This window comes from Hypanus sabinus, chromosome 17, assembly GCF_030144855.1.
Source record: "Hypanus sabinus isolate sHypSab1 chromosome 17, sHypSab1.hap1, whole genome shotgun sequence".
In the NCBI taxonomy this organism is placed as follows: domain Eukaryota; kingdom Metazoa; phylum Chordata; class Chondrichthyes; order Myliobatiformes; family Dasyatidae; genus Hypanus; species Hypanus sabinus.
The window spans coordinates 54,850,327-54,875,313 of record NC_082722.1 but is presented as its reverse complement, the minus strand read 5'-3'; the positions used below and the strand labels follow the sequence as shown (position 1 = coordinate 54,875,313).

General features: G+C 37.5%; 1 protein-coding gene across 1 annotated transcript in view; it reads left to right on the top strand.

Annotated features, from left to right (window-relative positions):
- The window catches only part of LOC132406637 (early endosome antigen 1), a 632,764-nt gene that overhangs the window by 253,073 nt on the left and 354,704 nt on the right, over positions 1-24,987 (top strand). Inside the window, exon 10 of the mRNA XM_059992439.1 lies at positions 22,006-22,077. Within this exon, the coding sequence (XP_059848422.1) occupies positions 22,006-22,077 (72 nt within the window). The remainder of the gene's footprint in view (positions 1-22,005; positions 22,078-24,987) is intronic.

The window sequence follows — 24,987 nt, the reverse complement described above, 5'->3', positions numbered from 1 at the left end:
GCTTTGATAAATTTTTTTAAGCAGTTTTCAGGGAAGATGTGGGGTATGAAATTTTTATGCCATAACCTAAAAATACTTGATTCTTAGTTCATTTTTATAAAGAAGTATGATATTTTGTTCTGTCCACACCTTTATTTATACATTTCCCTAAGGAGTTAAAGACGCTGGGAAAGAGGCTGATGAGGAAATCACAGCATGGTGTTAGCACACAATGGCAGTGACAAATTGTGCTCTCTTCTAGTTACTTTAACTGCCATCATCATTGTGGTTTCTCTTTTAATGCAGGGTAGTCTGAAGTATGAGTTATACTAATTTAGACAATAAAATATTATAAGCATTGCACATTTTAAAGATGTCCGCTACAAATTCATTAGCACCCCTGTGTGCTTGGTAAAATCATAAACCTCGAAGGCAAGCTACCCTGCCGAGGTGACAGAGCATTTTACAATCTATGCAGACAGGTTCTGCTGCAAATTGCTATCTACCCTCATAAGTATTGCACTTATAAATATTTAGAAGCTTACGTGCTTTGAGGGCTGGAGTTGACGGAAAATGAAAAAGCAACCTTGATTGCTAGTAGGAGGCTATGTGTGTATTGTGGATTCATCTTAACATTGGTTCTTTTCAGACAAAGCTGTTTTATTTTCATGTTTTGGTGCTATGATACGAGCAATGAAGATGAAATATGGGGTAACAAACAAAATCATTAGCACATATTGGAGGCTGGAATGTGATACTCCTGAAAATGTTAAACTCAAGTACATTTCATATTTTATTAAAATAACTAAATTGAAATCTTAAATATATAGAATTTTGCTTTTATAGATTAGATGTAAAATAGCAACATATTATTTTCAGACCTGAATTGGAAAAACTCAGTGATTTATTGAGTTCCCTGATAATTTTTTGCTGCAGGGTGGAATTGACCAGGGTTGGCTTAGCAATATTTTAATCATTCTTTGGTCCTAACGGATAGTATTTAATGCTGATTTCCTTCTTTCAAGCATGAGTTACACAGCTAATGTGTAATTCCTCAATTCAGTACAGTCATCTAAATTGGTGTTGGAGTGGAAAAAATGTGGAAGAATTCAGATCAAACAATGTGAAGGGGTATGGTGGTGGGTGGAAAGGAAAAATGAAGGGCAGGAGGTAGTAAAGAACAGATGTAGTGCACAGTGTTTTATTTAATTTCTGGGTTCCTGATTTTTCTTTATAAGCTTGGTCAGGAAAGTCATGTAACTGTTGTTTTTCAGGGTTGTTGAACTGCGTCTATTTTTTAGAATATACTGTACCTGTACATTAGAGAGAGAGAGAGAGAGAGAGAGAGAGAGAGAGAGACACACACAATGCATAGCATTAAAAATACAGCACAGTACAGGCCCTTCAGCCCACAATTATGTTGGCCTTATAACCTACTCTAAAATCAATCTAACCCTTCCCTCACACATAGCCCTCCATTTCGCTTCCGTCCACGTGCCTATTTAATGTACCTCATGTATCTGCTATTCCCCTATTCCTGGCAGTGCATACCACCCTCCTACCACTTTCTGTGTAAAAAACTTACCCCTATACTTTCCACCAATCATCTTAAAATTATGAACCTTCAAATTAGCTATTTCTACCCTGTGAAGAAGTCTCTGGCTGTCCACTCAATCTATGCCTCTTTTCATCTTGTACACCTTATCAAGTCACCTCTCATCTTCCTTTGCTCCAAAGAGAAAAGCCCTAGTTCTCTCAGACTATCCTTATAAGACGTGTTCTCCAAACTAGGCAGTATCCTGGTAAATCTCCTCTGCACCCTTTCTAAAGCTTCAACGTCCTTCCTATAATGAGGTGGCCAGAACTGAAAAAAATATTCTGTCTGATTTAACCGTGGATTTATAGAGCAGTATCATAACCTCGTGGCTCTTGAACTTGATCCACCCAAAGAATGAATGACAACACACCATTGGCCTTCTTAACCACCTCATCAAATTGAGCTGCAGCTTTGAAAGATCTATAGATGTGGACCCCAGGATCCCTCTATTCTTCCACACTTCTAGAAATCTTCCCATTAACGCTGTACTCTGCCTTCAAGTTCAAACATCCAAAGTTATCACTTCACACTTTTCTGGATAATCTGGGATCTGAAAACAGTAGTGATGTTTGTTTGTAAATCTAGCCTGTCTAGCACAACTTAAGTTAGAGACTAATTACTGTTACTGATAGAAGTTTCATTCATTTGCCAGGTTATGTAGTGAAGAAGTCTAATTGTGTAGAAGACAGGAAAAATAGTAGAAGCAATTTTATTTTATTTTCTAATTTTATTTGAGTTTAAGAATGATTGTTAATATGGTTCATACAAACCATGTCTGAATTCAAATGAACTCAAACCTCTCGAGTATAAACATATCTGCAAAAGTCTTAGAATTGAATATTTTTATTGTCTAATATTAAATTATAAAGAAATTGATAAATATCTAGTGATTGTTTGATAATTTAAATTATGGACCCTAATTGAAGACAACTACAACAACAATTTGTATTTCTATAGAACCTTTAAATTCACAATAATGTCCCAGGGTACTTCTCAGGAATGTAAACAAAATCTGACATTGATATTAGGGGAGACCACAGAAATATAGTTTAATAGGTAGGTTTTAATGAGCCAAGAGAGTGGAAAATAGGAGCAATGAAGCCCAGAAAGGTGGAATTTTAGACTCAATGCATGACTGCTAATAATAGCCTTTAAGATCTGAGATTCCCAAGGGACCCAAATTGGAGCAGTGCAGATTTCCTGCATATCACAATGAATTAATGCACATCTTGGAATGATTTCAGACTTCCAACCAAGCATGAGACTGGGATAACAATTATAATAAGCCCTTCCTGTGGCTATTATTAGAATATAGGACAGTCAAGCATTGGAACTGGCATGTCGGCCCACTACATCTGCACTAACCATGATGCCAATCAAACTAATCCCATTTGACAGCAAATGATCTGTATCCCTCTATTCCCTTCCTCGGCACGTCTATCTAAATGCATCTTAAACGTTGCTATCTTATCTACTTCTGCTATCTCACTGGAAGTATGTTCTAGGTACCTAACACTATCTGTGTAAAACAAACACTTACCTTGCATATCTCCTTTAACTTTCTCTCTCTCACCTAAGCCAATGCCCTTCTAGTACATATTTGAAATATTCACCCTGGGCCAACAACTCTGCCTAGCTATCTTGTCTATGCCTAGTTTTATATACTTCTATCAGGTCACCCCTTGCTCTCTGACCCTTCAGACAAAACAACACAAGAATATCTAAACTTTCCTTGTAGCTGATAAACTCCAACTGAAGCAACTGAAGTAAAACTGTTCAACATCGTTTCCAAAGCCACCACATCCATATAGCATGGTGACCAGAGTTGCAAACAATGCTGCAAAGTTTGATATACCTGCAACATCATGATAATTTCTATACTCAGTGCTCCAATTGTTGAAGGCAAGCATGCCTTATGCCATCTTTACAACTCTAGCTGCATGTGTTGCCACTTTTAAGGAACTGTGGACTTGCACTCCAAGATCCCTCTGTAATTAATGCTTCCAAGGTTCCTGCCATTTGCATTTGACCAACCAAAGTGCAACACCGCACACTTGTCTGGATCAAACTTCTTCTCCACACTGATCCTTATCTTGCTGCATCCTTTGACAACCTTACTCACTATCCACAATTCCATGATATTGCTTGAAGCCCCATGGCCATTCAAGAATTTGCCACTCAGCTCCACAACACAACTTAGCAAAATCCAAGCCAATATTTCAGGTTGATTATATTTCATTAGAATTAGAATATGTCAGTTGTATAACAGGTCTTTTCATCTGGAGAAGAGAGCTGGGTGGTTGAAAGTGAGAACAGATTTTGTATCTCTTATAGTTCTAAGCACCACTGCTATTGGAAGGACAGAGATGCTGGGGATGACTCAGAGGTGAGCCAGGCATGGCATTCCTTCAAAGAAAAGGAATGATAAGATGTGCTTAGCGGTAGTATCTCCCTGGAGATGGCAGTGGATAGTGCAATGAGCATGGAAGATAAGTACAAGCAGAACTCCCATCATAGGTTTGTGAACAAGTGGAAATGGAAGAACAGGAGATGGAATAGGAATAGTTGAGGGACTTTTAACTCATGTCAAAAGTGATCTTTGGCTGAGAAAAAGGAAACATATCGAAGGCTCTGGCAAGGAAAGTAATATCTACAGAAAGTGTGCAAACTGCAAGAGATACTGGATACGTATCTTGGACAGTCTGAAGAAAAGGCAGACAAGGTAGTTGTAGGAGTCAATTTCTCTGAGAAATGAAAATGACAAAATCATAGAAAGAAAGAAGAGTCAGAAATAGACCAAATGAAGGAATGTTATAGGTGGACACTGGAGTCACAACTGATGCTATTTCTAATTCAGGACAGTAGCAGTTATTATTGCTAGTAAACAAATCACGAAAACAGTCACAAATGGATATACTGTAGATAAGTGACATGAATAGCAAAGATCAAGCAAATTGAGTACTCCAATTTGGAAAAAATGAAAACATTGTCAGTTTTTCTGGCAAAATACAAACAAGCATTTTCTATAAATGTTGAGAAACTATTGTTTATTGCTGGGAGTATTGAATACAAAAGAAGGGAGGTATATAGTCCATTTGTGAGATCAGATCTAAAGTACAGTGTAAAAGTGTCAGTGTCATTATTTAAAGAAGTATGGTAATTTATTGTAAATGCTTAAGATAAATTTTATCAGACTGATTCCCAAAATTCTCGGGTTGTGTTGTGGGGAAAGGTCTTCCAAGATTGGCTTGCATCCACTGGAGTTTAGAAGTTTAAGCAGTAACTTGATAGCAACATGTAAAATTCTGAAGAGGTCTTGATGAGATGAATGTGGAGAGGACATTTGCTTTTGTAGGGGAAGACAGCTGTGCACCATGGTCCGAAAACAGAGAATTACCTATTTAGGTCAATGATGAGTTGGATTTTTCTTTCTCCCAGTCAGGAATATTTGGAATTTTCTCCCTCAATGGGCAATGGAGGTAGAATTTTTGAATATTTTTAAAGAAAGTGATAGATATTTGATAAAAATATCAGGTGAAAATTTACCACCAATAGCCAGATGACCATTAAGCCTCCAGTCAAATCTATTTTTAATTAATTGAATAAAGAAGCAGGCAAGATGAACAAGTGACCTATTCCTACTCTGAATTCAGATATTTGTAAACTTGTGTGTTTGAAAGTAGCTATCAATGTACTGTAAAGAAGGGATGGCAGGCAAAGCTACATCATACTGTATATGTCCCACAGTAATCTTAGTCAGTGAAGTCAAAGGAGACTTTTTTCATGAGGCATATACATTTTATCCAGTGGTGGGATGTGGTGGTGGATTTAAATAGTTTGTGGCTCTGTTCAAGAAAGACACACAGCTCCATCAGGTTTCTTGGAATTGCGATTGACGTATGGAAGGATTGAAATATTAAAATATAATTGTATATAAGAGAACTTCAGAAACAATTTACCACTTGTATGAATAATATTCATAATTTTAAATTACTCCTTTTCTAGGCTGGTAAAAATGATGGAATTGCAGGAGCATAAATTTCAATGATCAGGACTTATTCTTTTGTGTAGTAGCCCTAACATTTTAAGTTCAACTTGCAATTAATGCACAGCTGCAGTAACTTTATAAAGCTTAAGGGGAATTAAGGCATTGTCATTTTATGAGAGGCTGAAACAGAACATTACACATCAGCAGCAAAGTAGTAATTAGCAATATATTCCCCCACCATGCTGCTGTGTGATAAACACAATGATGTTAAATTCCATTAGTTCTCAGTGACAGTAAAATCTAGGGAGTTATCTAATTTTTAAAAGATTCTTTTGCTGGGATACCTTGATGGAACCTACTCAACTGAGGTCAAGTGATTGTTGAATCAGACTTTCAAATTACAAGCAAAAATTTCCTATGCTTGCTCTGGTGACTTCACTGCTATCTGTGTTGTAACTTTATATCAATAGAAAAAATCTGAAATTTAGTAAAATGTAATTTGCATTGACAAAATCCTACTGCATTCAAAGTTACATGATAAGAGGCTATGCTCCTGTAGCAGATTGACAAAGTAACCCCTACCTTGCAGAGGCTGAATATTGCCTCACAGATTCCTCTTCCTATCTTAACTGAACCAAAACCCCACCAGATTTCGTCACTTAACTTGTTTTCTTTGGAGATTTTCCATCTGCAGCCTCTTACTCCGGAGTCCAGCAATCCCATGCAACCTGCTTGAAATTCCCCTCAAAGATCTATGCATAAGACTGATATAATTGACCAGAGATTCATAGATTTATACAGCACAGAAACAAGCCCTTCAGTGCAGCTCCACAAAAAGTGGTGGATACAGCCCAGACCATGACAGGCAAAGCTCTCCCCACCATTGAGCATATCTCAAAGGAGTACTGCCACAATAAAAAGGCATTCATCACCAAGGACAACCACCATCCATGCCATGCTTTCTTCTCACTATGGCCATCGGGAAGGAGATACAGGAGCCTTAAGCCCCACATCGCCAAGTTCAGGAACAGTTATTACCCCTCAAACATCAGGCTCCTGAACTTCTTGATAACTTCACTCACCTCAGCTCTGAATTGATTCTACAACTTTCAAGGACTCTACAACTCGTGTTCTCAGTATTATTTATTTATTTGCACAATTTGTCTCTCGTTGCACAATAATTGTTTGTCAGTCTTTTTAGTGTTTGTATTTTTTCATTGATTCTATTGTATTTTTTGTATGGTATTTTCTTCGTTTTATTGTGAATGCCTGCAAGAAAATCAATCTCAAGGTGGTGACATACATAGATTGATAATAAATTTAGTTTGAGCTTTGAACTTTGAACTCACCTGTGATGACAAAGATGTCTTTCTGAGCGAGTCCAATTTGCCTACATTTGGCCTATATCTCTCTAAACCTTTCATATCCATGAACATGACCAACCATCTTTTAAACATTCTAATTGCATCCACCTCTGCCATTTCCTGGGCAACTCATTTGATGTACCAACCACTCTGTGAGAAAACCTCAGCCCCAGGTTCTATTTAAATCTTAACCTTTTCATCACTAATCTTTGCCATCTAGCTTTAAATTCCTCAACCCTGGGAAGAAGACTGTGGTCATCCACCTTATCTATGCCCCTCATGGTATTATAATTTCTATTACATCACACTCAGCCTCCTTTCCTCCAGGGAAGATGGTCCAAGCCTATCCAGGCTCACCTCATAATTCAAACCTTCCAGTTCCACCAACATCGTTGTGAATCTTTTCTGTACTCTTTCTAGCTTAATCACATCCTTCCTTTACTATAGCAACCAGAACTGCACAGTATACTCTAGGCTGGAGCATGATGTTCCAACTCTGCAGCTCATTGTTTCAGCCTATTCTTGTTCGACAGAATCTATTTCTTCCTAACTTGATTTACTGTTTCTTCTTTTCCATCCATGATTCCTCTGAAACTTTCCAGTTTCCCAGTTCTAACCAGATCATGTTCACCACTGACATTCAAACTCTCTGCATCTCCATACTTTAATGATAAAGTTGGAGAACCCCTCTCTTCTTCCTTAAACAGAGGTGCAACCAGTTTTCCTCCATCACTGCAGTTTGTTAACCTGGCTTATGCTATTGAACAACTTCTTCAATTCTTCTCACTTTCCCCAAGTCAAAATTGCAGGCTTGGGAACACCTAAAGGTCCTAGCTACAGCTGTCTCATCATGGATTTATGAAGCATTCTTTATTCCTATTCAGGCCTGCTCCCTAACCTCTCTTACCATTGCATTGAATACTGTTGATGCTTCTTCCTTTGCTTATACAAACTTGAATGTTTCCTTACCTTTACTACTGCCCTTTCCCATCCTGCTCTAACTTACACATGATGCATCTCTCACTCTTTCCATTCATGTCTCTATCTCTGGGAATAGATTAATGGTCAATTTTCATTATAAATCTACAGATTCTAGCTCCCTTATACTTGACTACATTTGCAGTCATCCTCTTCCTTTCAAGATTTTGTTGCATTTCCTACTCTATCCATGCCCTTCATACCTGTTCTGATGATGATACTTTTTCAACCAGTGCTTCAGAGATGGCTTTCTTCTTCCTTCTGATTTAGATTTATTCAAATTCAGATTCAGGTTTATTTATCACATGTGCATCAAAACATACAATGTTTACATTGTGCCAGGAGCAACCTGCAAGTGTCACCACACATTCTGGCACCAACATTGCATGCCCACGATGCTCATCAGAATAACACAGAACACAACAAGCAACAAAACAATAACAGCAAAACAAGCCCCTTTCCTCCCTCCCACCCCCTCTGCTAACCACCCCCATACATGGACAGTCCTCCGACTCTAGGACAGGCCTCTAGTCTCCAGATCAACCTTTGGCTCCAATTTTCAGTATTGACCCCTGGACAAGCAGATGACGAGACTGCGAACTCCAGGCACACCGACTGATTGGCCCTCATACCTCTTACTCACTCAGACCCGTCCAATCACAGAGCATGCAGACCTGGGATAGCCTGATATCTACTCTCACCCCTCCCACCCGGCCTATGCTCCATCCTCCAGAAAAAGCAGGATCTCCATGTGGCCACCCATTTGAATTCCACTTCCCATTCCCATTCCAATATGTCTATCTACGCCCTCCTCCACTGTTGTGATGAGGCCACACTTAGATTGGAGGAACAACACCTTATACTCTATCTGGGTCCGTATAGGTAGCCTCCAATCTGATGGCATGAACATCAATTCCTCAATCTTCCAGTAATGTTTCCCCTCTCCTTCACCATTCCACATCCCCTTTTCCCTCTCTCACATTATCTCTTTGCCTGCCCATCTCCTCCATCTGGTGGTCCTCCCCCCTTTTCTTTCTTCCATGGCCTTCAGTTCTCTTCTGACAGACTCCCTCTTCTCCAGTCCTGTATCTCTTTCACCAGTCAACTTCCCAGCTCTTTACTTCATATCACCTTGTGTTTGTCTCTCCCCTCCCCCCTAACTTTTAAATTTACTCCTCATCTTTTTCTCCCCAGTCCTGCCGAAGGGTCTCAGCCTGAAATGTCGACTGTACTCTTTTCCATAGATGCTGCCTGACCTGCTGAGTTCCTCCAGCAGCTTGTGTGTGTCATTTGTACTTTGTGCAATTTAGTACATTGCAGTAATTTCTCACAATGTGGTCCCTACAATGGAAATTCCAAATGCACATTGAGTCACAATAGATCCCCATCAAAAGGTCCAGCAGGGTAAACCTGAGTTTCCAGATGCTGGTTATTTCAATGCTCTAACCCATTCCCACTTTCACCTCTGTACAATACTATTACACTGGGGGCATTTGGAATTCAGATTTCACTTCTGGCTCTGTCAATAAGGAGCTTGTTCATTCTACCAGTGATCGGGTGGGTTTCCTCCAAGCGCTCCAGTTTGCTCCCACAACCCAAAGATGTACGTGGTGTGGCTTATTGGGATGGAAGGACCTATTCTGCGCTTATTTCTAAATGAACAAACAAATAAATAAATAAATGTCTCTTATGTTTTCTGACCTCCATCCCAATTTACATTGCTATCTTCAAAGATATTATGATGTATTACTTCTTTGTTTGGAATCCTTCTAAATGACACTAACTAAATTTCACTGCTTTTGTGTGCACCACTTCTCATTTACTGTTTTAAAATGTACCTCTCATGTATCAGGCTCTCTCACCATTCAGAGCTCTTTTGCAGAATGCTACTCTATTTACTCATTGCCATTTTGTAAAATGTTCGATCATCCACAACATTTGAAATTGTATTCCTGTTATTTCATTGCACCACCCTGTTCTTATACATTATTTCAATATTACCATTAGCCCTAAAAGGTTGGAGTGGACAAATGTTGAAAGTCCCTGAAAGTAGTGCATTTTAATTCAATTGCTGAGAAATGAACTGTGCCATACTCTGATCTCAAGAGGTTAGAGGTCTGGGATCTCTAATGTCAGTTTATTGCAACCAAACATACAGTGCCTATTGAATGTATTCACCTCCCTCCTTGGAAGTTCTCATGTCTTAGTAGAAATATAAAAAACCTACAGCACAATACAGGCCCTTCAGCCCACAATGCTGTGCCGAACATGTACTTACTTTAGAAATTACCTAGGGTTACCTATAGCCCTCTATTTTTCTAAGCTCCATGTACCTATCCAGAAGTCTCTTAAAAGACCCTATTGTATCCATCTCCACTACCGTTGCCGGCAGCCCATTCCACGTGCTCACCACTCTCTGTGTAAAAAATCTTACCCCTGACATCTCCTCTGTACCTACTTCCAAACACCTTAAAACTGTGCCCTCTCATGTTGGTCATTTCAGCCCTGGGAAAAAGCCTCTGACTATTGACACACTCAATGCCTCTCATCATCTTATACACCTCTATCAGGTCACCTCTCATCCTCCATCGACCCAAGGAGAAAAGGCCAAGTTCACTCAACCTATTCTCATAAGGCATGCTCCCCAATCCAGGCAACATCCTTGTAAATCTCTGCACCCCTTCTATGGTTTCTACATTCTTCCTGTAGTGAAGTGACCAGAACTGAGTACAGGACTCCAAGTGGGGTCTGACCAGGGTCCTACATAGCTGTAACATTATCTCTCGGCTCTTGAACTCGATTCCATGGTTGATGAAGGCCTTCTTAACCACAGAGCCAACCTGTGTAGTGGGTTTGAGTGTCCTAAGGGCTCGGACCCCAAGAACCCTCTACATTGCCAAGAGTCTTACCATTAATATTTATATTTGAAGGGGTCCCAGAACAGATCCCTGAGGCACACCACTGGTCACCAGCCTCCATGCAGTATATGCCCCATCTACAACCATTTATTGCCTTCTGTTGTTTTACAACATTGAACCACAGTGAATTTAATTTGGCTTTTTTGACACTGATTGGCAGAAAAGACTCTTTCATGTCAAAGTGAAAACAAATTTCTCCAAATTGGTCTAAATATATTGCATTTATTAAACACAAAATAAATACTTGCATAATTACTCACCTCACTCAAGTCAGTATTTAGTAGATGCACCTTTGGCAGCAATTACAGCCTTGTGTCTGTGTGGGTAAGTCTCTGTAAGGTTTGCACATCTGGACACTGCAATTTTTCCCCATTCTTTACCAAACTGCTCAAGCTCTGTTGGAGTGCATGAGGATCATGAGTGAACAGCCCTTTTCAAGTCCAGCCACAAATTCTCTATTGGATTGAGGTCTGGACTCTGACTTATCCACTCCAGGACATTAACCTTGTTACTTTTAATCCATTCCTGTGTAGCTTTGGCTTTATGCTTGAGGTCATTGTCTTGCTAGAAAACAAATCTCCCAAGTTGTAGTTCTCCTGCAGACTGCATCAGTTTTTCCTCCAGGATTTCCCTGTATTTTGCTGCAGTGACCCTAATTTCTGACTACTTTAATTTAGTTATTGCAGTTGTTTACATTTTGTAAAACATCGCACTTAACTTTACTGCCTAGAATCAAATGCAAACCTGCATTGAAACCAGAATATGTCAGAAAAAAATCAATCAAAAAAAAATTATAAATGAAAACCTTATCATGTGACTTATTTTATCCGGTTCAAAATGCTTTCATGTACTATGTGATGTGTTCTTTTGGGCTTGGGGAAATGAAATTTGCCTGAACAAAGTAAATAACTTAAAAGACTACCAAGGAATTACCAATATAGAGAACAAGCAGGAAAACATAGTCACTGACTATTCTTCCAATTTTTTTCAACAGCTTCTTTTGTTTTAATTTATTTTTCAATGTTGACAAGCCTGAAGGGTTAGTATACCAGTTTGCTTCATCACTGACACAGAAAAAGCAGAATTTAAAGGGAAAGAAATTCCTTTTTATTGATGGCTAAACAGTGCAACAATAGCACCAATTTATAATTTCAGCCTAAACAGCACCATTTTGAGAGTTATTTAAAATTATTATCTTTATAATCATGTTTAGCTCTGATTAAAATTGTCTGGGGAAATTTTACACGCCTGTGAGTTTATTTTATGAGCCTCCTGCCTGGCATTGTTTCAGTGAAAGGCATTTTGAATGCTGCCAGTATTGCTGTTTTCAAATTTGACAGATGATGAAATCACAGATGAGATGTCTGAATCCCTAAATTGCTGGTGATTTATAAAACAACCCAGTTTTATCTTTCGCACCTCTTTCTGAACTCGACCATGTTTTGCAGTGTGTCTCTAGCTCTTTTATATTAATTTGGTCATATAACCATGAATACTCAGTTTTGCATTGCTGCTGATGCTGTTACAAGGTATTTAATGACTACTCTGAAATTCTAGGCCTTACAATTAACATTTTTGTATCTTAATTCAGTGAGGTAAAATAGATAGGATATATTCATTTTTGGTATGTTAATTTCAGTGGTTTATACTTGGTCTGAAAGCTTAATTTTAATTATCCTAGGTAGATAGTGGAAGATATAAATGCAGACCAATAACATGGCGGCTGTGAAAGCTGCATTAAGCAATTATAGGAAAGCAGTGGAGAAATGAAATGATGTGGTGATTTTTCTTGGTAATTGCCTCAGTGATCGTCTTTGATCACAGGAGAGTAAAAGAGATATGCACAGTGACTTGACATCAGCATTTTATATGAGAATGCGCAATGTAGCTATGTGCAGCTTTACATAACCACAATTGACCTGAAACTCTGAGATACATCTCTTTCATTTTAATTTAAATATAATGCTGCTACAACAGGACTTGTATATAATCAGTTCCTCTTTTATATAATATATTAAAATTAGATGTAAAAATTATCTTCGGTAGAAAGGAGAATGCCTCACTTAGAACAATTTCTTGTTGCTTATTTATTAAAGTGGATTCAGCAATAAGTACAAGGTTCTAATCTTAGCTGCTGTTCTATTGATTTGCTGCAGACCATAGCCTCCGGATACTACATAGATAGTAATTAAAGGTAAATGATCTATAAGCCACCTGGGTCTTGTCCATTGCATCAATGCTTTCACGGATAGAGATAAAGATGAGAATTTTGCATTGGTAGCTTTGGTTTGCTTTGATCTTCTCTGACTTAGAAGAGTATTATTTGCATTTAATACAGTTAAATACCTTCTTTTTCCATTCTACATTATTGTCAGTTCAAATTAAGTGTTTTACAGTATAAATACTTCAATGAAGGTAAAGGTTGTCCATCTGTTTTTTTTTATTTGTACGTATACTGTTAAATTTGAATACAGTGCCACTTTATTAGGTACAGCTACCTGTACGCTTGTTTTTAATGCAAATATCTAATCAGCTAATCATGTGGCAGCAGCATAATGCATAAGAGCATGGAGACATGGTCAGGAGGTTTAGCTGTTGTTCAGACCAAACTTCAGAATGGGGAAGAAATGTGATCAAAATGACCTTGACCGTGGAATGAATGTTGGTGCCAGATGGGGTGGTTTGAGTATCTCAGAAACTGCTGCTCTCCTGGGATTTTCACAAACGATATTCTATAAAGTTTATAGGGAATGGTGTGAAAAACAAAAAAAAATCTAGTGAGTGGCCATTCTGTGGATGAAAATGCCTTGTTAATGAGAGAGATTAGATGAGAAGGGTCAAATTGGTTCGAGCAGACAGGAAGGTGACATTAACTGAACTAACCACACATTACAACAGTGATGTGCAGAAGAGAATCCCCAGATGCACAAGATGTCAAACTTTGAAGTGGGCTACAGCAGCAAAAGACCACGAAAGTACACCCAATGGCCATTTTATTAGATGTACCTGCTCACTAATGTAAATATCTAATCATCCAATCTCGTGGCAGCATCATGGAGACAAGGTCATGAGATTCATTTGTTGTTTAGACCAAACATCAAAATCTAGAAGAGATGTGATCTAAGTGACTTTGACCATGGAATGATTGTTGGTACCAGGCAGAATGGTTTGAATATCTCAGAAACTGCTGATCTCCTTGGAATTTCATCCATAACAGTCTCTAGTGTTTACAGGAATGGTTAGAAAAATAAAAACACATCCGCTGTGTGGCAGTTCTGTAGGGAAAGTACCTTGCAAACGAGAGAGGTCAGAGAGAATGCTAGACTGGTTTAAGCTGACAGGAAGACGACAGTATTTCAAATGACCATGCATTACAACAGTGGCACATAGAAGAACATCTCTGAGTGCACAAGACATCAAAGCTTGAAGTAGATGAGCTATTGCAGCAGAGGAACAGACTGGGTTCCACTCTTGTACCTAATAAAGTGGCCACTGAGCTTACATTATGAACTATAATTTAGCATTATAGGACTCATTATCATAATAGATGTGAAATAATTTGATTTATTTCCCTCTGTTATATTATCTTTACATTCTGTTTACAATGCACTACTACTTAACATTTAGATGGAACTGCAGGAAAACTTACTTGTTTATGATATGGACAACTAGGCACAGAGCTGCCTGTGGTACTTCCTACGCTTCATACAATAATCAACTCCATTAAGTCCGATTAATGGAAAACCTATCAGTTTGTCTCCCAAGAAATCACAATGGTCTCTTTAATTTTTAAAAGAATAAGTATCACTATATGCTATTTGAAGTGTAGAGATTTAGATCTATTCTGTCTAGGAAGAGTAACACTATTTCTACACACTGAATTCTGATAGGAACAAAATTGAAGCAAATTATATTCATTGCTTTATTTAAGCTTAGTTGGATAAGGTTTGATCTTTATTTACATGTTAATTATGACAAACTGGGAAAAGATGAAAGATATTTTACCCTATGTACCTGAACAATGTCATCTTTTTCCTGCTCCATATGAGGTAAGATGATTGATCATAACCTTCCTCTCTGACAGGAGGCAGTATGTGAAACTAGGCAAGCTCATCTTCACATCCCGCTCAGTCGGCACTGGTGCGTCACAGGGGTGTGTTCGGTCTCCTCTCCTATTTTCTCTTTGCACCAATGACTGTGTCTCCAGTGATCCATCAGTTAAACTGATAAAGTTTGTGGATGACACTACTGTCATTGGACTAATCACCAGAGGCAATGAACCCAAGTCCCTCCAGGAAGTAAACAATATAGTTTCCTGATGAAATCGCAACTCAGAACTGAATGCCCTCAAACCAGTGTAGATACATATCGATTTCAGGAGAAATGTGACTCTCCTCCACCCACACATCATCAACAACTTTACAGTTAACACTGGTTCAACATTCAGGTCCCTGGGCATCATTATTTTGCAGGACCTTGTGTGAGAGAACCATATCTCTTTCACTAATACAAAGGCTCTGCAGAGAATATACTTGTTGCTGTAGTTGGTAAAATTCCACTTTCCCCAGAACATACTGGGGGAATTATATGCTGCTATAAATCAGAGCATCTTCACAGCAGCCATTACCATCTGGTTTGGTGCAGGATCCTCTCACAATATACAAAAACTACAGTGAACAACCAGGTCAGCAGAAAAAGTCATTGGTTGCAGTCTACCATCACCTCAGGACTTGTATGTGTCCAAAACAAAGTAGTGGTCAGGAAAAACCACTGCAAACACTATCTTTTCCAAAAGCTCCTATCTGGAAAGCACAGAAGGGTTATTAAAACAAAAACTTCAAACTATCTTAAAAGTTTCTTCCCCTGGGCAGTTAGTCTGATCAATTATTGCAGTTATCTTCCCCCTCACCCCTGCAATAACTGCAATGTGCTGTAACTAAACTACTTTTTATAATGCTATTTATGAGTGCATGCTGATATTAATGTATTTATGCACATTGTATACCATATCTGCATTTTAACCTCTAACATATTCCATATAATATTTTATTCTTGTAATTATTGAATGTTGCTCTTTTTGTTGCATGTTGTACCAACATACCGTAGAAAATGTATATGCCAAATAAAGTGATCCTTGATCCTTGAGAATGTAACTATCACTTTTTCTCAGGTGCACTTCAGAAGATACTTTCTAGTAAAGTTTCATACTTTTATCAATGGTATAAAATTTAATCTCAAAAGGTTGATTGTTGATATCTTTGCATGTCTGTTGCTAATTCTATCATTTCAGTCATGAATATCATTTCTCTGTCTTTAATCATGAATTTGCCCTGGGAAAAAATTGTCTGGGGTCTCAAAACAAATAGATTCATGAGTTAGCAAAGGTACACCTTGTGAGTGATGTATATTGAATTTTTCATCATTTTCGATGAATTAAAAGTAGCCACACCTTGAAAATGCATCTATACTTCAGTATGGAGTTTAAGAGTTCTAAAGGACCAAATATATTAGTATTTGGATAGACAGGGACTGATTAAGGACGGTCAGCATGGCTTCCTGCATGGTAAGTCATGTTTAACCAACCTTAAAGATTTTTTCAAGGAAGTTACCAGGAAAGTAGATGAAGGAAAGGCAGTGGATGTTGTCTACATGCACTTCAGTAAGGCTTTTAAAAAGGTTCCGCATGGGAGGCTGGTCAGGAAGGTTCATTCGTTTGGCATTCAGGATTAGGTAGTAAATTGGATTAGACATTGCCTTTATGGGAGAAGCCAGGAAGTGGTAGTAGAGGGTTGCCTCTCTGACCGGGGGCCTAACCCTAGTGGTGTGCTGCGGGGATCGGTGTTGGGTCTTTTGTTACTTCTCATCTGTATCAATGATCTGGAAGAAAATGTGGTTAACTGGATCAACAAATTTGTGGATGACACCAAGATTAGAGGTGTGTTGAGGAAGGCTATCATGGCTAACAGAGGGATATCTATTAACTGGGAAAATGGGCTAAAAAAATGGCAGATGAAATTTAATGCAGACAAGTGTACTTCAGTAGGACCAACCAGGGTAGGTCTTACACAGTGGAAAGTTCAAATTAAGTTCAAAGCTGACAAATGTTACAATTTGAATGTTAAACTTGGCAATGGTCCTTCTTTTCTGCTGCCTCTGATCTGTTAAATAGTTAAAATTGTGATCCAGATAGGTGGGTAGAGCATATCTCAGCATGTAAGTGTTCACCAAATTATTTGTTTTGATTCCCCAAGCAAATTTTGCCCAGGGTAAATTCATGATTACAGATACCAAAGATCAAAGAACCTGTTGAGGGTAGTGCTTTAGAACTTTTCAATTCTAAAAATTAGGCTTTATATTTTGTAAGTGGCAGGTTTCAATAATATTAAGGCATTCAAGAAAGTTACTTACCAATACTTTTTTTTTAACTAAGTACTTGAGGTCAATCTGACTGACATATTTTCTCATACAAAGAAACATCAAGGGTAACTAATGATGAATAACAGCTAGTCCTGATAAGAATCATAGATATGACACATGAGTTCTATTTCTTTCTCTACAGGTGCTGCCTGATTTGTTGACTATTTACAGTATTTTGTGTTTTTATTTTAAATTACCAGCAGCTACAATTTATTTGCTTTTCACTGAATAACAGCTGCTCTTTTCGTATTCACTTTCAAAAAACTTAGATGTGGGATATATTGTGAATGGTTGAGCACTTGATCATCATGTCAAAGATCTTACTGTAAAAATTACTTTGGTTCCATAGTTAGTCAATGTTAATTTATTAGCTAACAGTGGATCTCAAAGCTGAAAGTATCATACAGTGCGGCATGCTGAAGGTCAGTGCAGAGCTCATAAGATTGTTGTGGCTGTTTAACCAGAGCTGGACACTGAAATGAAAACAGACTTCTTCAGCATAGTTTATTTTGTTGGTCTCTTTTTCACAAAGTGATGATATTGCTGATATTTTACCAACAAATGATCCATGTGAATAAGCGTGAGAAATAACAAAATTTTTTGTACCTTTTTAGAAGCATTACTGGAATTTGGTTGTGGATTCCTTGGCAATGTGTAATTGTGTGCTTGTTCTCCCTTAAGGTCATCTTTAAGATTAAGCTAAAGCTGGCTAGCTCACTACCTAATCATCTAGGACTCTTGGAGGTGTTTCCTTATTAAATGCAGTAAAAATTAATAATTAGTTCCATCAAAGGAGACACCTCGAACCCCGGCCTTGGCTATTAAGTTGGACAGATTGAAATCTCAAGAACTGAGTTAGCAGACCATAATAGTATCCAATAAACCAACTATTTAATACTTACAATTATGAATGGAAGTAATTTATTAACTGTGCAGCTTAAATACCTGATTCTTTATTTCTGCAATGTTGTTCAGAACTTTATTCAGTTCTAAGAGTCGACATATTTATTATTCTCCTTACACTTATTTAGAAGAGTTGCTCTAGATTACGTTCTGATACCTAGTTGTATGTGGGCAGTAATGTACTGATGTTACTACTTGGATAACTATCCATTTTAGACCACACTGGATTTAAACTTACTTATGCCAATTTGCAGTACCTAGAACGAGAAGCAGAATAGAACCCGGATTACCCTTACCCATCACAATGGAGAGGATCCTCGACCCGGATGAGAGGAGAAAAAGGCAGATAATCAAGTATACATCGCAGTACTCTTCTGCCAGCTTTTCATTCCAGCCAACAAGATAGAAACAGAATCAGGTTTATTATCACTGACATACATTGTGCAATTTGGTTTTTTTTACAGCAGCAGTACAATGCAATACATAAAAATTACTAGAAATTACAATAAGAATATATTTAAAAAATAAATAAATAGTGCGAAAACAGAGAAAATAGTGATGAAGCACTCATGGATCAATCAGAAATCTGATGGTGGAGGGGAAGAAGCTGTTGAAACATTGTGTGTGCGTGTTCAATCTTCTGTTCCTCTTCTTTGATGATAGTAGTGACACGAGGGCGTGCCCTGGATGGTGAGGTACTTCATAATGGATGCCACTTCTTGAGGCATTGCCTTTTGAAAATATCTTTGATGGCGGGGAGGCTAGTGCCCAAGAGAGAGCTGGCTGAGTTTACAATCCTTTTTTCTGATTCTGTGGATTGGCACCTCCATACTAGACACTGTTGCAACCAGTCAGAATGCTCACCTCACTGCATCCGTAAAAATTTGCGAAGAGCATTCAATGACATACCAACTCTCCTCAAGTTGAAATATAGCCACTGGCGTGCCTTCTTAATTGTATCAATATGTTGGGCCCAAGATAGATGTTCAAAGATGTTGACAACCAGGAACTTGAAGCTGCTCACCCAATAAGAATTGCTGTGTGTCCCCCTGATTTCTTATTCCTGAAATATACAATCATGGGAAAATCTGGTATATAGAAGGTGTATAAATGAAGCGGAAATACAATCAATGGTTGGCATTTATATGGTGTCTTTAATTAGTTTATAAAAAATCCTGAAGAGTTACTGTTTTGGCTAAGCAACTCAAGGCCTTTCCATAAACTGTTATTAAACAGAATTTGACAATAGATTTTTGACAATAGATAATATCAAATGAATAAAAGCTTGATGAAAGTGCTCACTTTTAAGCAGTGTATTAAAGAAAGAAGGGGGGAATGTGTGAGAATGTAACCTTGGCCATCAACAATTGAGCAACTGGGAATCTAGAACTGGCAGAGGATATTATTCTCAGAAGCATGAATAAATGATGACACAAACAGCAATAAAAATGCCAAGAAGGGATCTAAAAATAATGATGGCAAACAATTAAAGGCCTGCCAGTTATGTCATCCTCTCCATTTTATTGAAATATTTTCAAATTGCCCAAAATCAAGTTTTTGATAAACTGTAATCTTCTCAGGTTTAATATTATTAACATTTCTAGTCCTTGCCACAGGGTATCATCAAGAACAATTTCATACTCATCCCTTACTAATTTGTCCATTTTGAACTCAACTATTTAAAACTTGAATGTCCTTTATGAATGGAGGCAGATTCATATCTCTGACATGAAAGTAAATTAACCAGTACTTGTTCTTTTGACAATATGTGATTGAGAATCAACTTAGTTCAAACTAAATCATATTTGCAGCCACTTCTAAGTCAAATCATGCAAAGTAAGACATACGAATAAATATTAGGGTTGCAGGTCATGAGATACCCATGCAACCTTGATGCAATTTCCCTATGAGCGATGTGTCTCACATGATGATTTTGTTCCTCATTCAGTCGTCTTGTCCAGGGGTACTCATTATAGGGAATATAATCTCAGTGAAAACCAGAGGGTAAAAAAAAAGCTTAATTCTCAATCATGCTAAGTCTAAGTTTTGGTTTTTATTCTACCAACCCATACATGTTGAATGTGAAATATAAATACTCATTGTATTTACATTTTTCAATGACGTCTCCTATTCCAATCAACTCATCTCATTTGGCATTGTTGCCTTTATGGTGTTGTAAAACTATTGGAATTAGCCAATGCTGAGAAAGCATTTCAGGAAAAGGCAAGATAAGGACAGAAAGATGCGCATAATGTAAATGTGTTTGAGGGAGAATAAAGTAGAATAGGTACAATTATTTTGTGTTAGAAAGCACAATTTTTGATAGTCCAAGAGCAATTGATAAAACATAATTTTTCAATTTAGAAATTGGAATATAAAATTCCAGATAAAAGAAATAAATGGATATTTGTACACATCATCAGTTAATCCACATTAATGTAAGTATTATTAGAGCCAGAAAAGGCATAACATATTAATTCACTAGGCAATGGAAACAGTAGCATAAAGGAAATTTAATATACTTGCATTCAAGGAAATTGGCTGAGAGGAGATTAAATCGGGATTTTTAACAGGCATAAATAGGGATCTTTAATGTGCTTTAGCTTAGAAAAACTAAAATTTCTTTTACCTGAGCAATCTATAGTGAGGAGGTCATCAGTTTAAAGTTACCCAAAGAGCAAAGGGAATAGTTAAGAAATTTTAGAGCACAGAATATCTAGTATTCCTATCAGATCAGCCAGCATTTGTGATGAGAGAATGTTAATTTTAAAGGTGGGTGATGACCTAATATCTGAATTGGTCACAGTTATCTCTTGAAAGATTCCAACATGTATTTTTGTTTCTTTTTTTCTTGCCGGATTTTAAAGCAAGTATATTAGCTAAAGAAGCATGACCCCTCCCCCCTCTACTCTATCATAGCCATTATCTCTCCTTGTTTCCCTTTTCTGCATCTTAAAACATGCTTGTTTTCTTGCTTTTATGATAGGTCATTGACCGAAAACTGTTTTCTGCTCCAAAGTTGCTACCTGACCTGCTCAGTGCTTCTTGTATTTTCTACTTTTATTTCAGATTTCCAGCAACTGCTTTGCTTCAATTAAGATGATGGATTTAGATTATTAAGTTCTGCAGCTTGTTGTGCATCCCAATATTTTGTTTGATATATGGCTTGGGAACATGTTATTGTTGAGCTTTAGCAACCAGTCTGCTAGTATTTTTATTCCCACAATATTTTGAGCTATGTTTTTGACAATGGATGTCAATAGATGATTTTATAAGTCTGTAATTTAATAACTGATTTTTCACCTCTTTATTAAAGGTGGGGCATTTTTAATTTTTGCCACACAAAATATAAATTTATTTCAATATATCGGTAAAATATTTTTGTGGTGTTAATAGAAACATTGTACTATTCACAAAATGTAAAGTAAGATTGTTATACTTTGCAAATTGTTTGTATTGATTAAGATCATGGATTTATTTTTATTTACGGTGATAATTGTATAACATTCAGAATGTTGGGAAATTGACAAAGATCATTTAAACATATTAACTTAAATATTGCTGAAGGTGTTAAAGCCTCTATTATATACGTTGCAATAATGGTGTCATAAAGGGTGGTGATAAACAGAAAGATAATCTCCTGCTAGATCAATTTCCTGTCCAGCAACTCCTTAATTATTTATAATTCTTGCTCAATTAATTTGAAATCTCTAATACATTGAGCTGCTGAAAAGATGTCTGATTTTTCAAAAATAGACTTACTGCCTATCATGACTTACTCAAATCCCCAAAAAGTTTATATTGAAATATATTTGAAAGTGCTGGCAGTTCCCGTCAAAATATATTTATTTGTGTTCACAGCTTGGAAGTCTTCACAGTACACAAGAGAACGAAATTATGTCCTTCAGAGCCAATAGTCTACTGAAACTTGAGGTAATAAAAAGTATTGCGATCTTTATTGGAACAGGTGAGAATAAATAGTATCATAATAGCATTCTGGGAATATAGAGTGTTGTCTACAAGCAGAATTAATTATGGTCATTAAGACCAGATATTCTTGAGAAAATAATCATTGCTTTATTTTGTTTTTTACAATTTTGCCCTTATACAAGATCATGTGAAAATTGTATATATTTGTAACTCTGGTGAAAATCAAATTAAGAAAATGTTAGTATTTTTATAATTTTTCAGCCAAGAATTCAGTATTCTAAATAGGTGGAATATGATGAGAAGAATAGTTTAATTATCTTTTGACATTATTGTACCCAGAATGCCATCCGGGAAGTATTGCTTCACAGATAACGGAATTGAGTACATCATGGAAGAATGAACAAGGTTTATCAGTTACAAAAATCCTTTGTCATTCGACCATATTTTGTTGATTTGATAATTTTATAGAATAAATCAAGTGTAGTAAGAGCAATGTAATGTGGATGGAAAACCCTAATAGACTATTGATCTCGGAACAATGCTTCTCTAAGCAATGCTGCAGGAGTCAGGAAAGGTTTGAAAAAAAAAGTAAACATTTATTGGTTGGGGCCTTGTTGAATATTTACTATGGAGAAACTGCAAAATTACCCAATGAGATAAGTAACCAGAATGGCTGTGTTTACTTCCACACCAGACTTGTGCTGCTGACTTTAATCCACGTTCTCCTCCCTCCCCTTTCTTGATCTCTCTGCTTCCATCTCTGGAGAAAAACCGTCGACCAACATCTTTTATAAATCTACCAATTCCCAAGGTTACCTTGATAATACCGCTTTCCTGTAAAAATGCTAATTCCTTTTCTCAGTTCCTTCATCTCCACCACATATGTTCCCAGGATACATAGCACCCAAGACATCTTCAAGGAGTGGTGCCTCAGAAAGCGACGTCCATTATTAAGGACCCCCATTACCCAGGGCGTGCCCTCTTCACATTGTTACTGTCAGGAGGGAGGTACAGAAGCCTGAAGGCACACGCTTAGCGATTTAGGTACAAATTCTTCCCCTTTGCCATATGGTTGCTAAATGGACATTGAACCCATGAATGCTACCTCATTTTTAAATATATATTGTTTCTATTTTTGCACAATTTTTTATCTATTATCAATACAGTGAGTATAGATACTTACTGTAATTTATTTATTTATTCTTTCTATATTATCATGAACTGTATTGAACTGCTACTGCTAAGTTAACAAATTTAGCAAAACGTGCCAGTGGTAATAAACCAGATTCTGCTTCTGATTCCTTTCCAGGACATGATGTCCTCCTTCTTTAAAGGGCAGGGTTTGCCTTCCACCACCATTGATACTGCCCTCAGCCACATCTCCTCCATTCCCCGAACATCGGTGCTCACCCCATCTTCCCACCTCTTTAACAATGATAGGCTTCCTCTTGTTCTTACCTACCATCCAATGAGCCTCTGCATCCAACACATCATTCTTTTCACATTTTCACATTCTCCGAAGGGATCATACCACTAAATATATCTTAACCTCCCCACCTCTCTGCACTGGGGACCACTTCGTAGGGCACTTCAGCTCCATCTACCAAAAGCGCAACTTCCCAGTGGCCAAACATTTTAATTCCAGTTCCCATTCCTATTCTGACATGTTGGTCCATGCCTTCCTCTTGTGCCATGATGAGGCCACCCTCTGGGTGGAGGAGCAACACATTGTATTCTGACTGGGTAGCCTCCAACCTGATGGCATAAATATCAATTTCTCCGTCTGGTAAAAAAAATCCCTCCCCTTCCCCTCTTCTTCAATTCCCCACTCTGTACTCGTACCTCTTCTCACCTGTCTATTACCTCCCCCTGGATCCCCTCTTCCTTTCCTTTCTACCATGGTCCACTCTTCTCTCTTCTCCTTTACTTTTCCCACCCACCTGTCTTCACCTATCACTTTAGAGCTTTCCTCCTTCCCTCGCCCCCACCATCTTTTATTCTGGTGTATTCCCCCTTCCTTTTCATTTCTGAAAAAGGGTCTTGGCCCAAAATTCAATTATTCATATATTTCCATAGATGCTGTCTGACCTACTGAGTTCCTCCAGCATTTTGTGTGTTGCTTTGGATTTCCAGCAAATGCAGAATTTCTCATGTTTATATCAAACTATTCACATGTCAGTGCCAGAAGAGTTTTTTTGTCTAAAGGGTACTGGCAAATAGTTTGAAATGCAAATTCAGGAAGAAATATAGCCCATATATGTATAAAATATAGAAGGCATACAACTCAGTAAAATCAATAGCATAGAGCAGATCTGATACAGTCATAATGGAGAGACAAGGTTGGTATGCCTCAGATACTTGCTTTGCAACATTTGAAAGACGGAGGAACTGAAACAATATTCTTGTAACCATGCAACTGGATAAATGCTAAGGACAATTGTTTGGGAACCAAAGTGAAAGGTTAAGGTTTTATTAAATTGCCAATATATCAAAGGTATTATCTTTATTCACTTACATATATACATACACATACACACACACAGTTGGCCCTCGTTATCTGCGGATTCAACCAACCGTGGATTGGGAAAACCCGGAAGTTCTCTCTCCAACACTCATTGTTTGAGCATGTGCAGACTATTTTTTCTTGTCATTATTCCCTAAACAATATAGTATAACAACTATTTACATAACATTTGCATTGTATTAGGTATTATAAGTAATCTAGAAATGACTTAAAAGTACAGGCAGTCCCCACGTTATGAATGAGTTCCACTCCTAAGTCCGTCTTTAAGTTGGATTTGAAGTCAGAACAGGTGCATCCAGTATTATTTAGCGTCAGTTAGTCAGACATTTGTCTTAGTACATAGTACATATTTTACCTTTCTATGCATATAAAACACTTAAGAAACATAC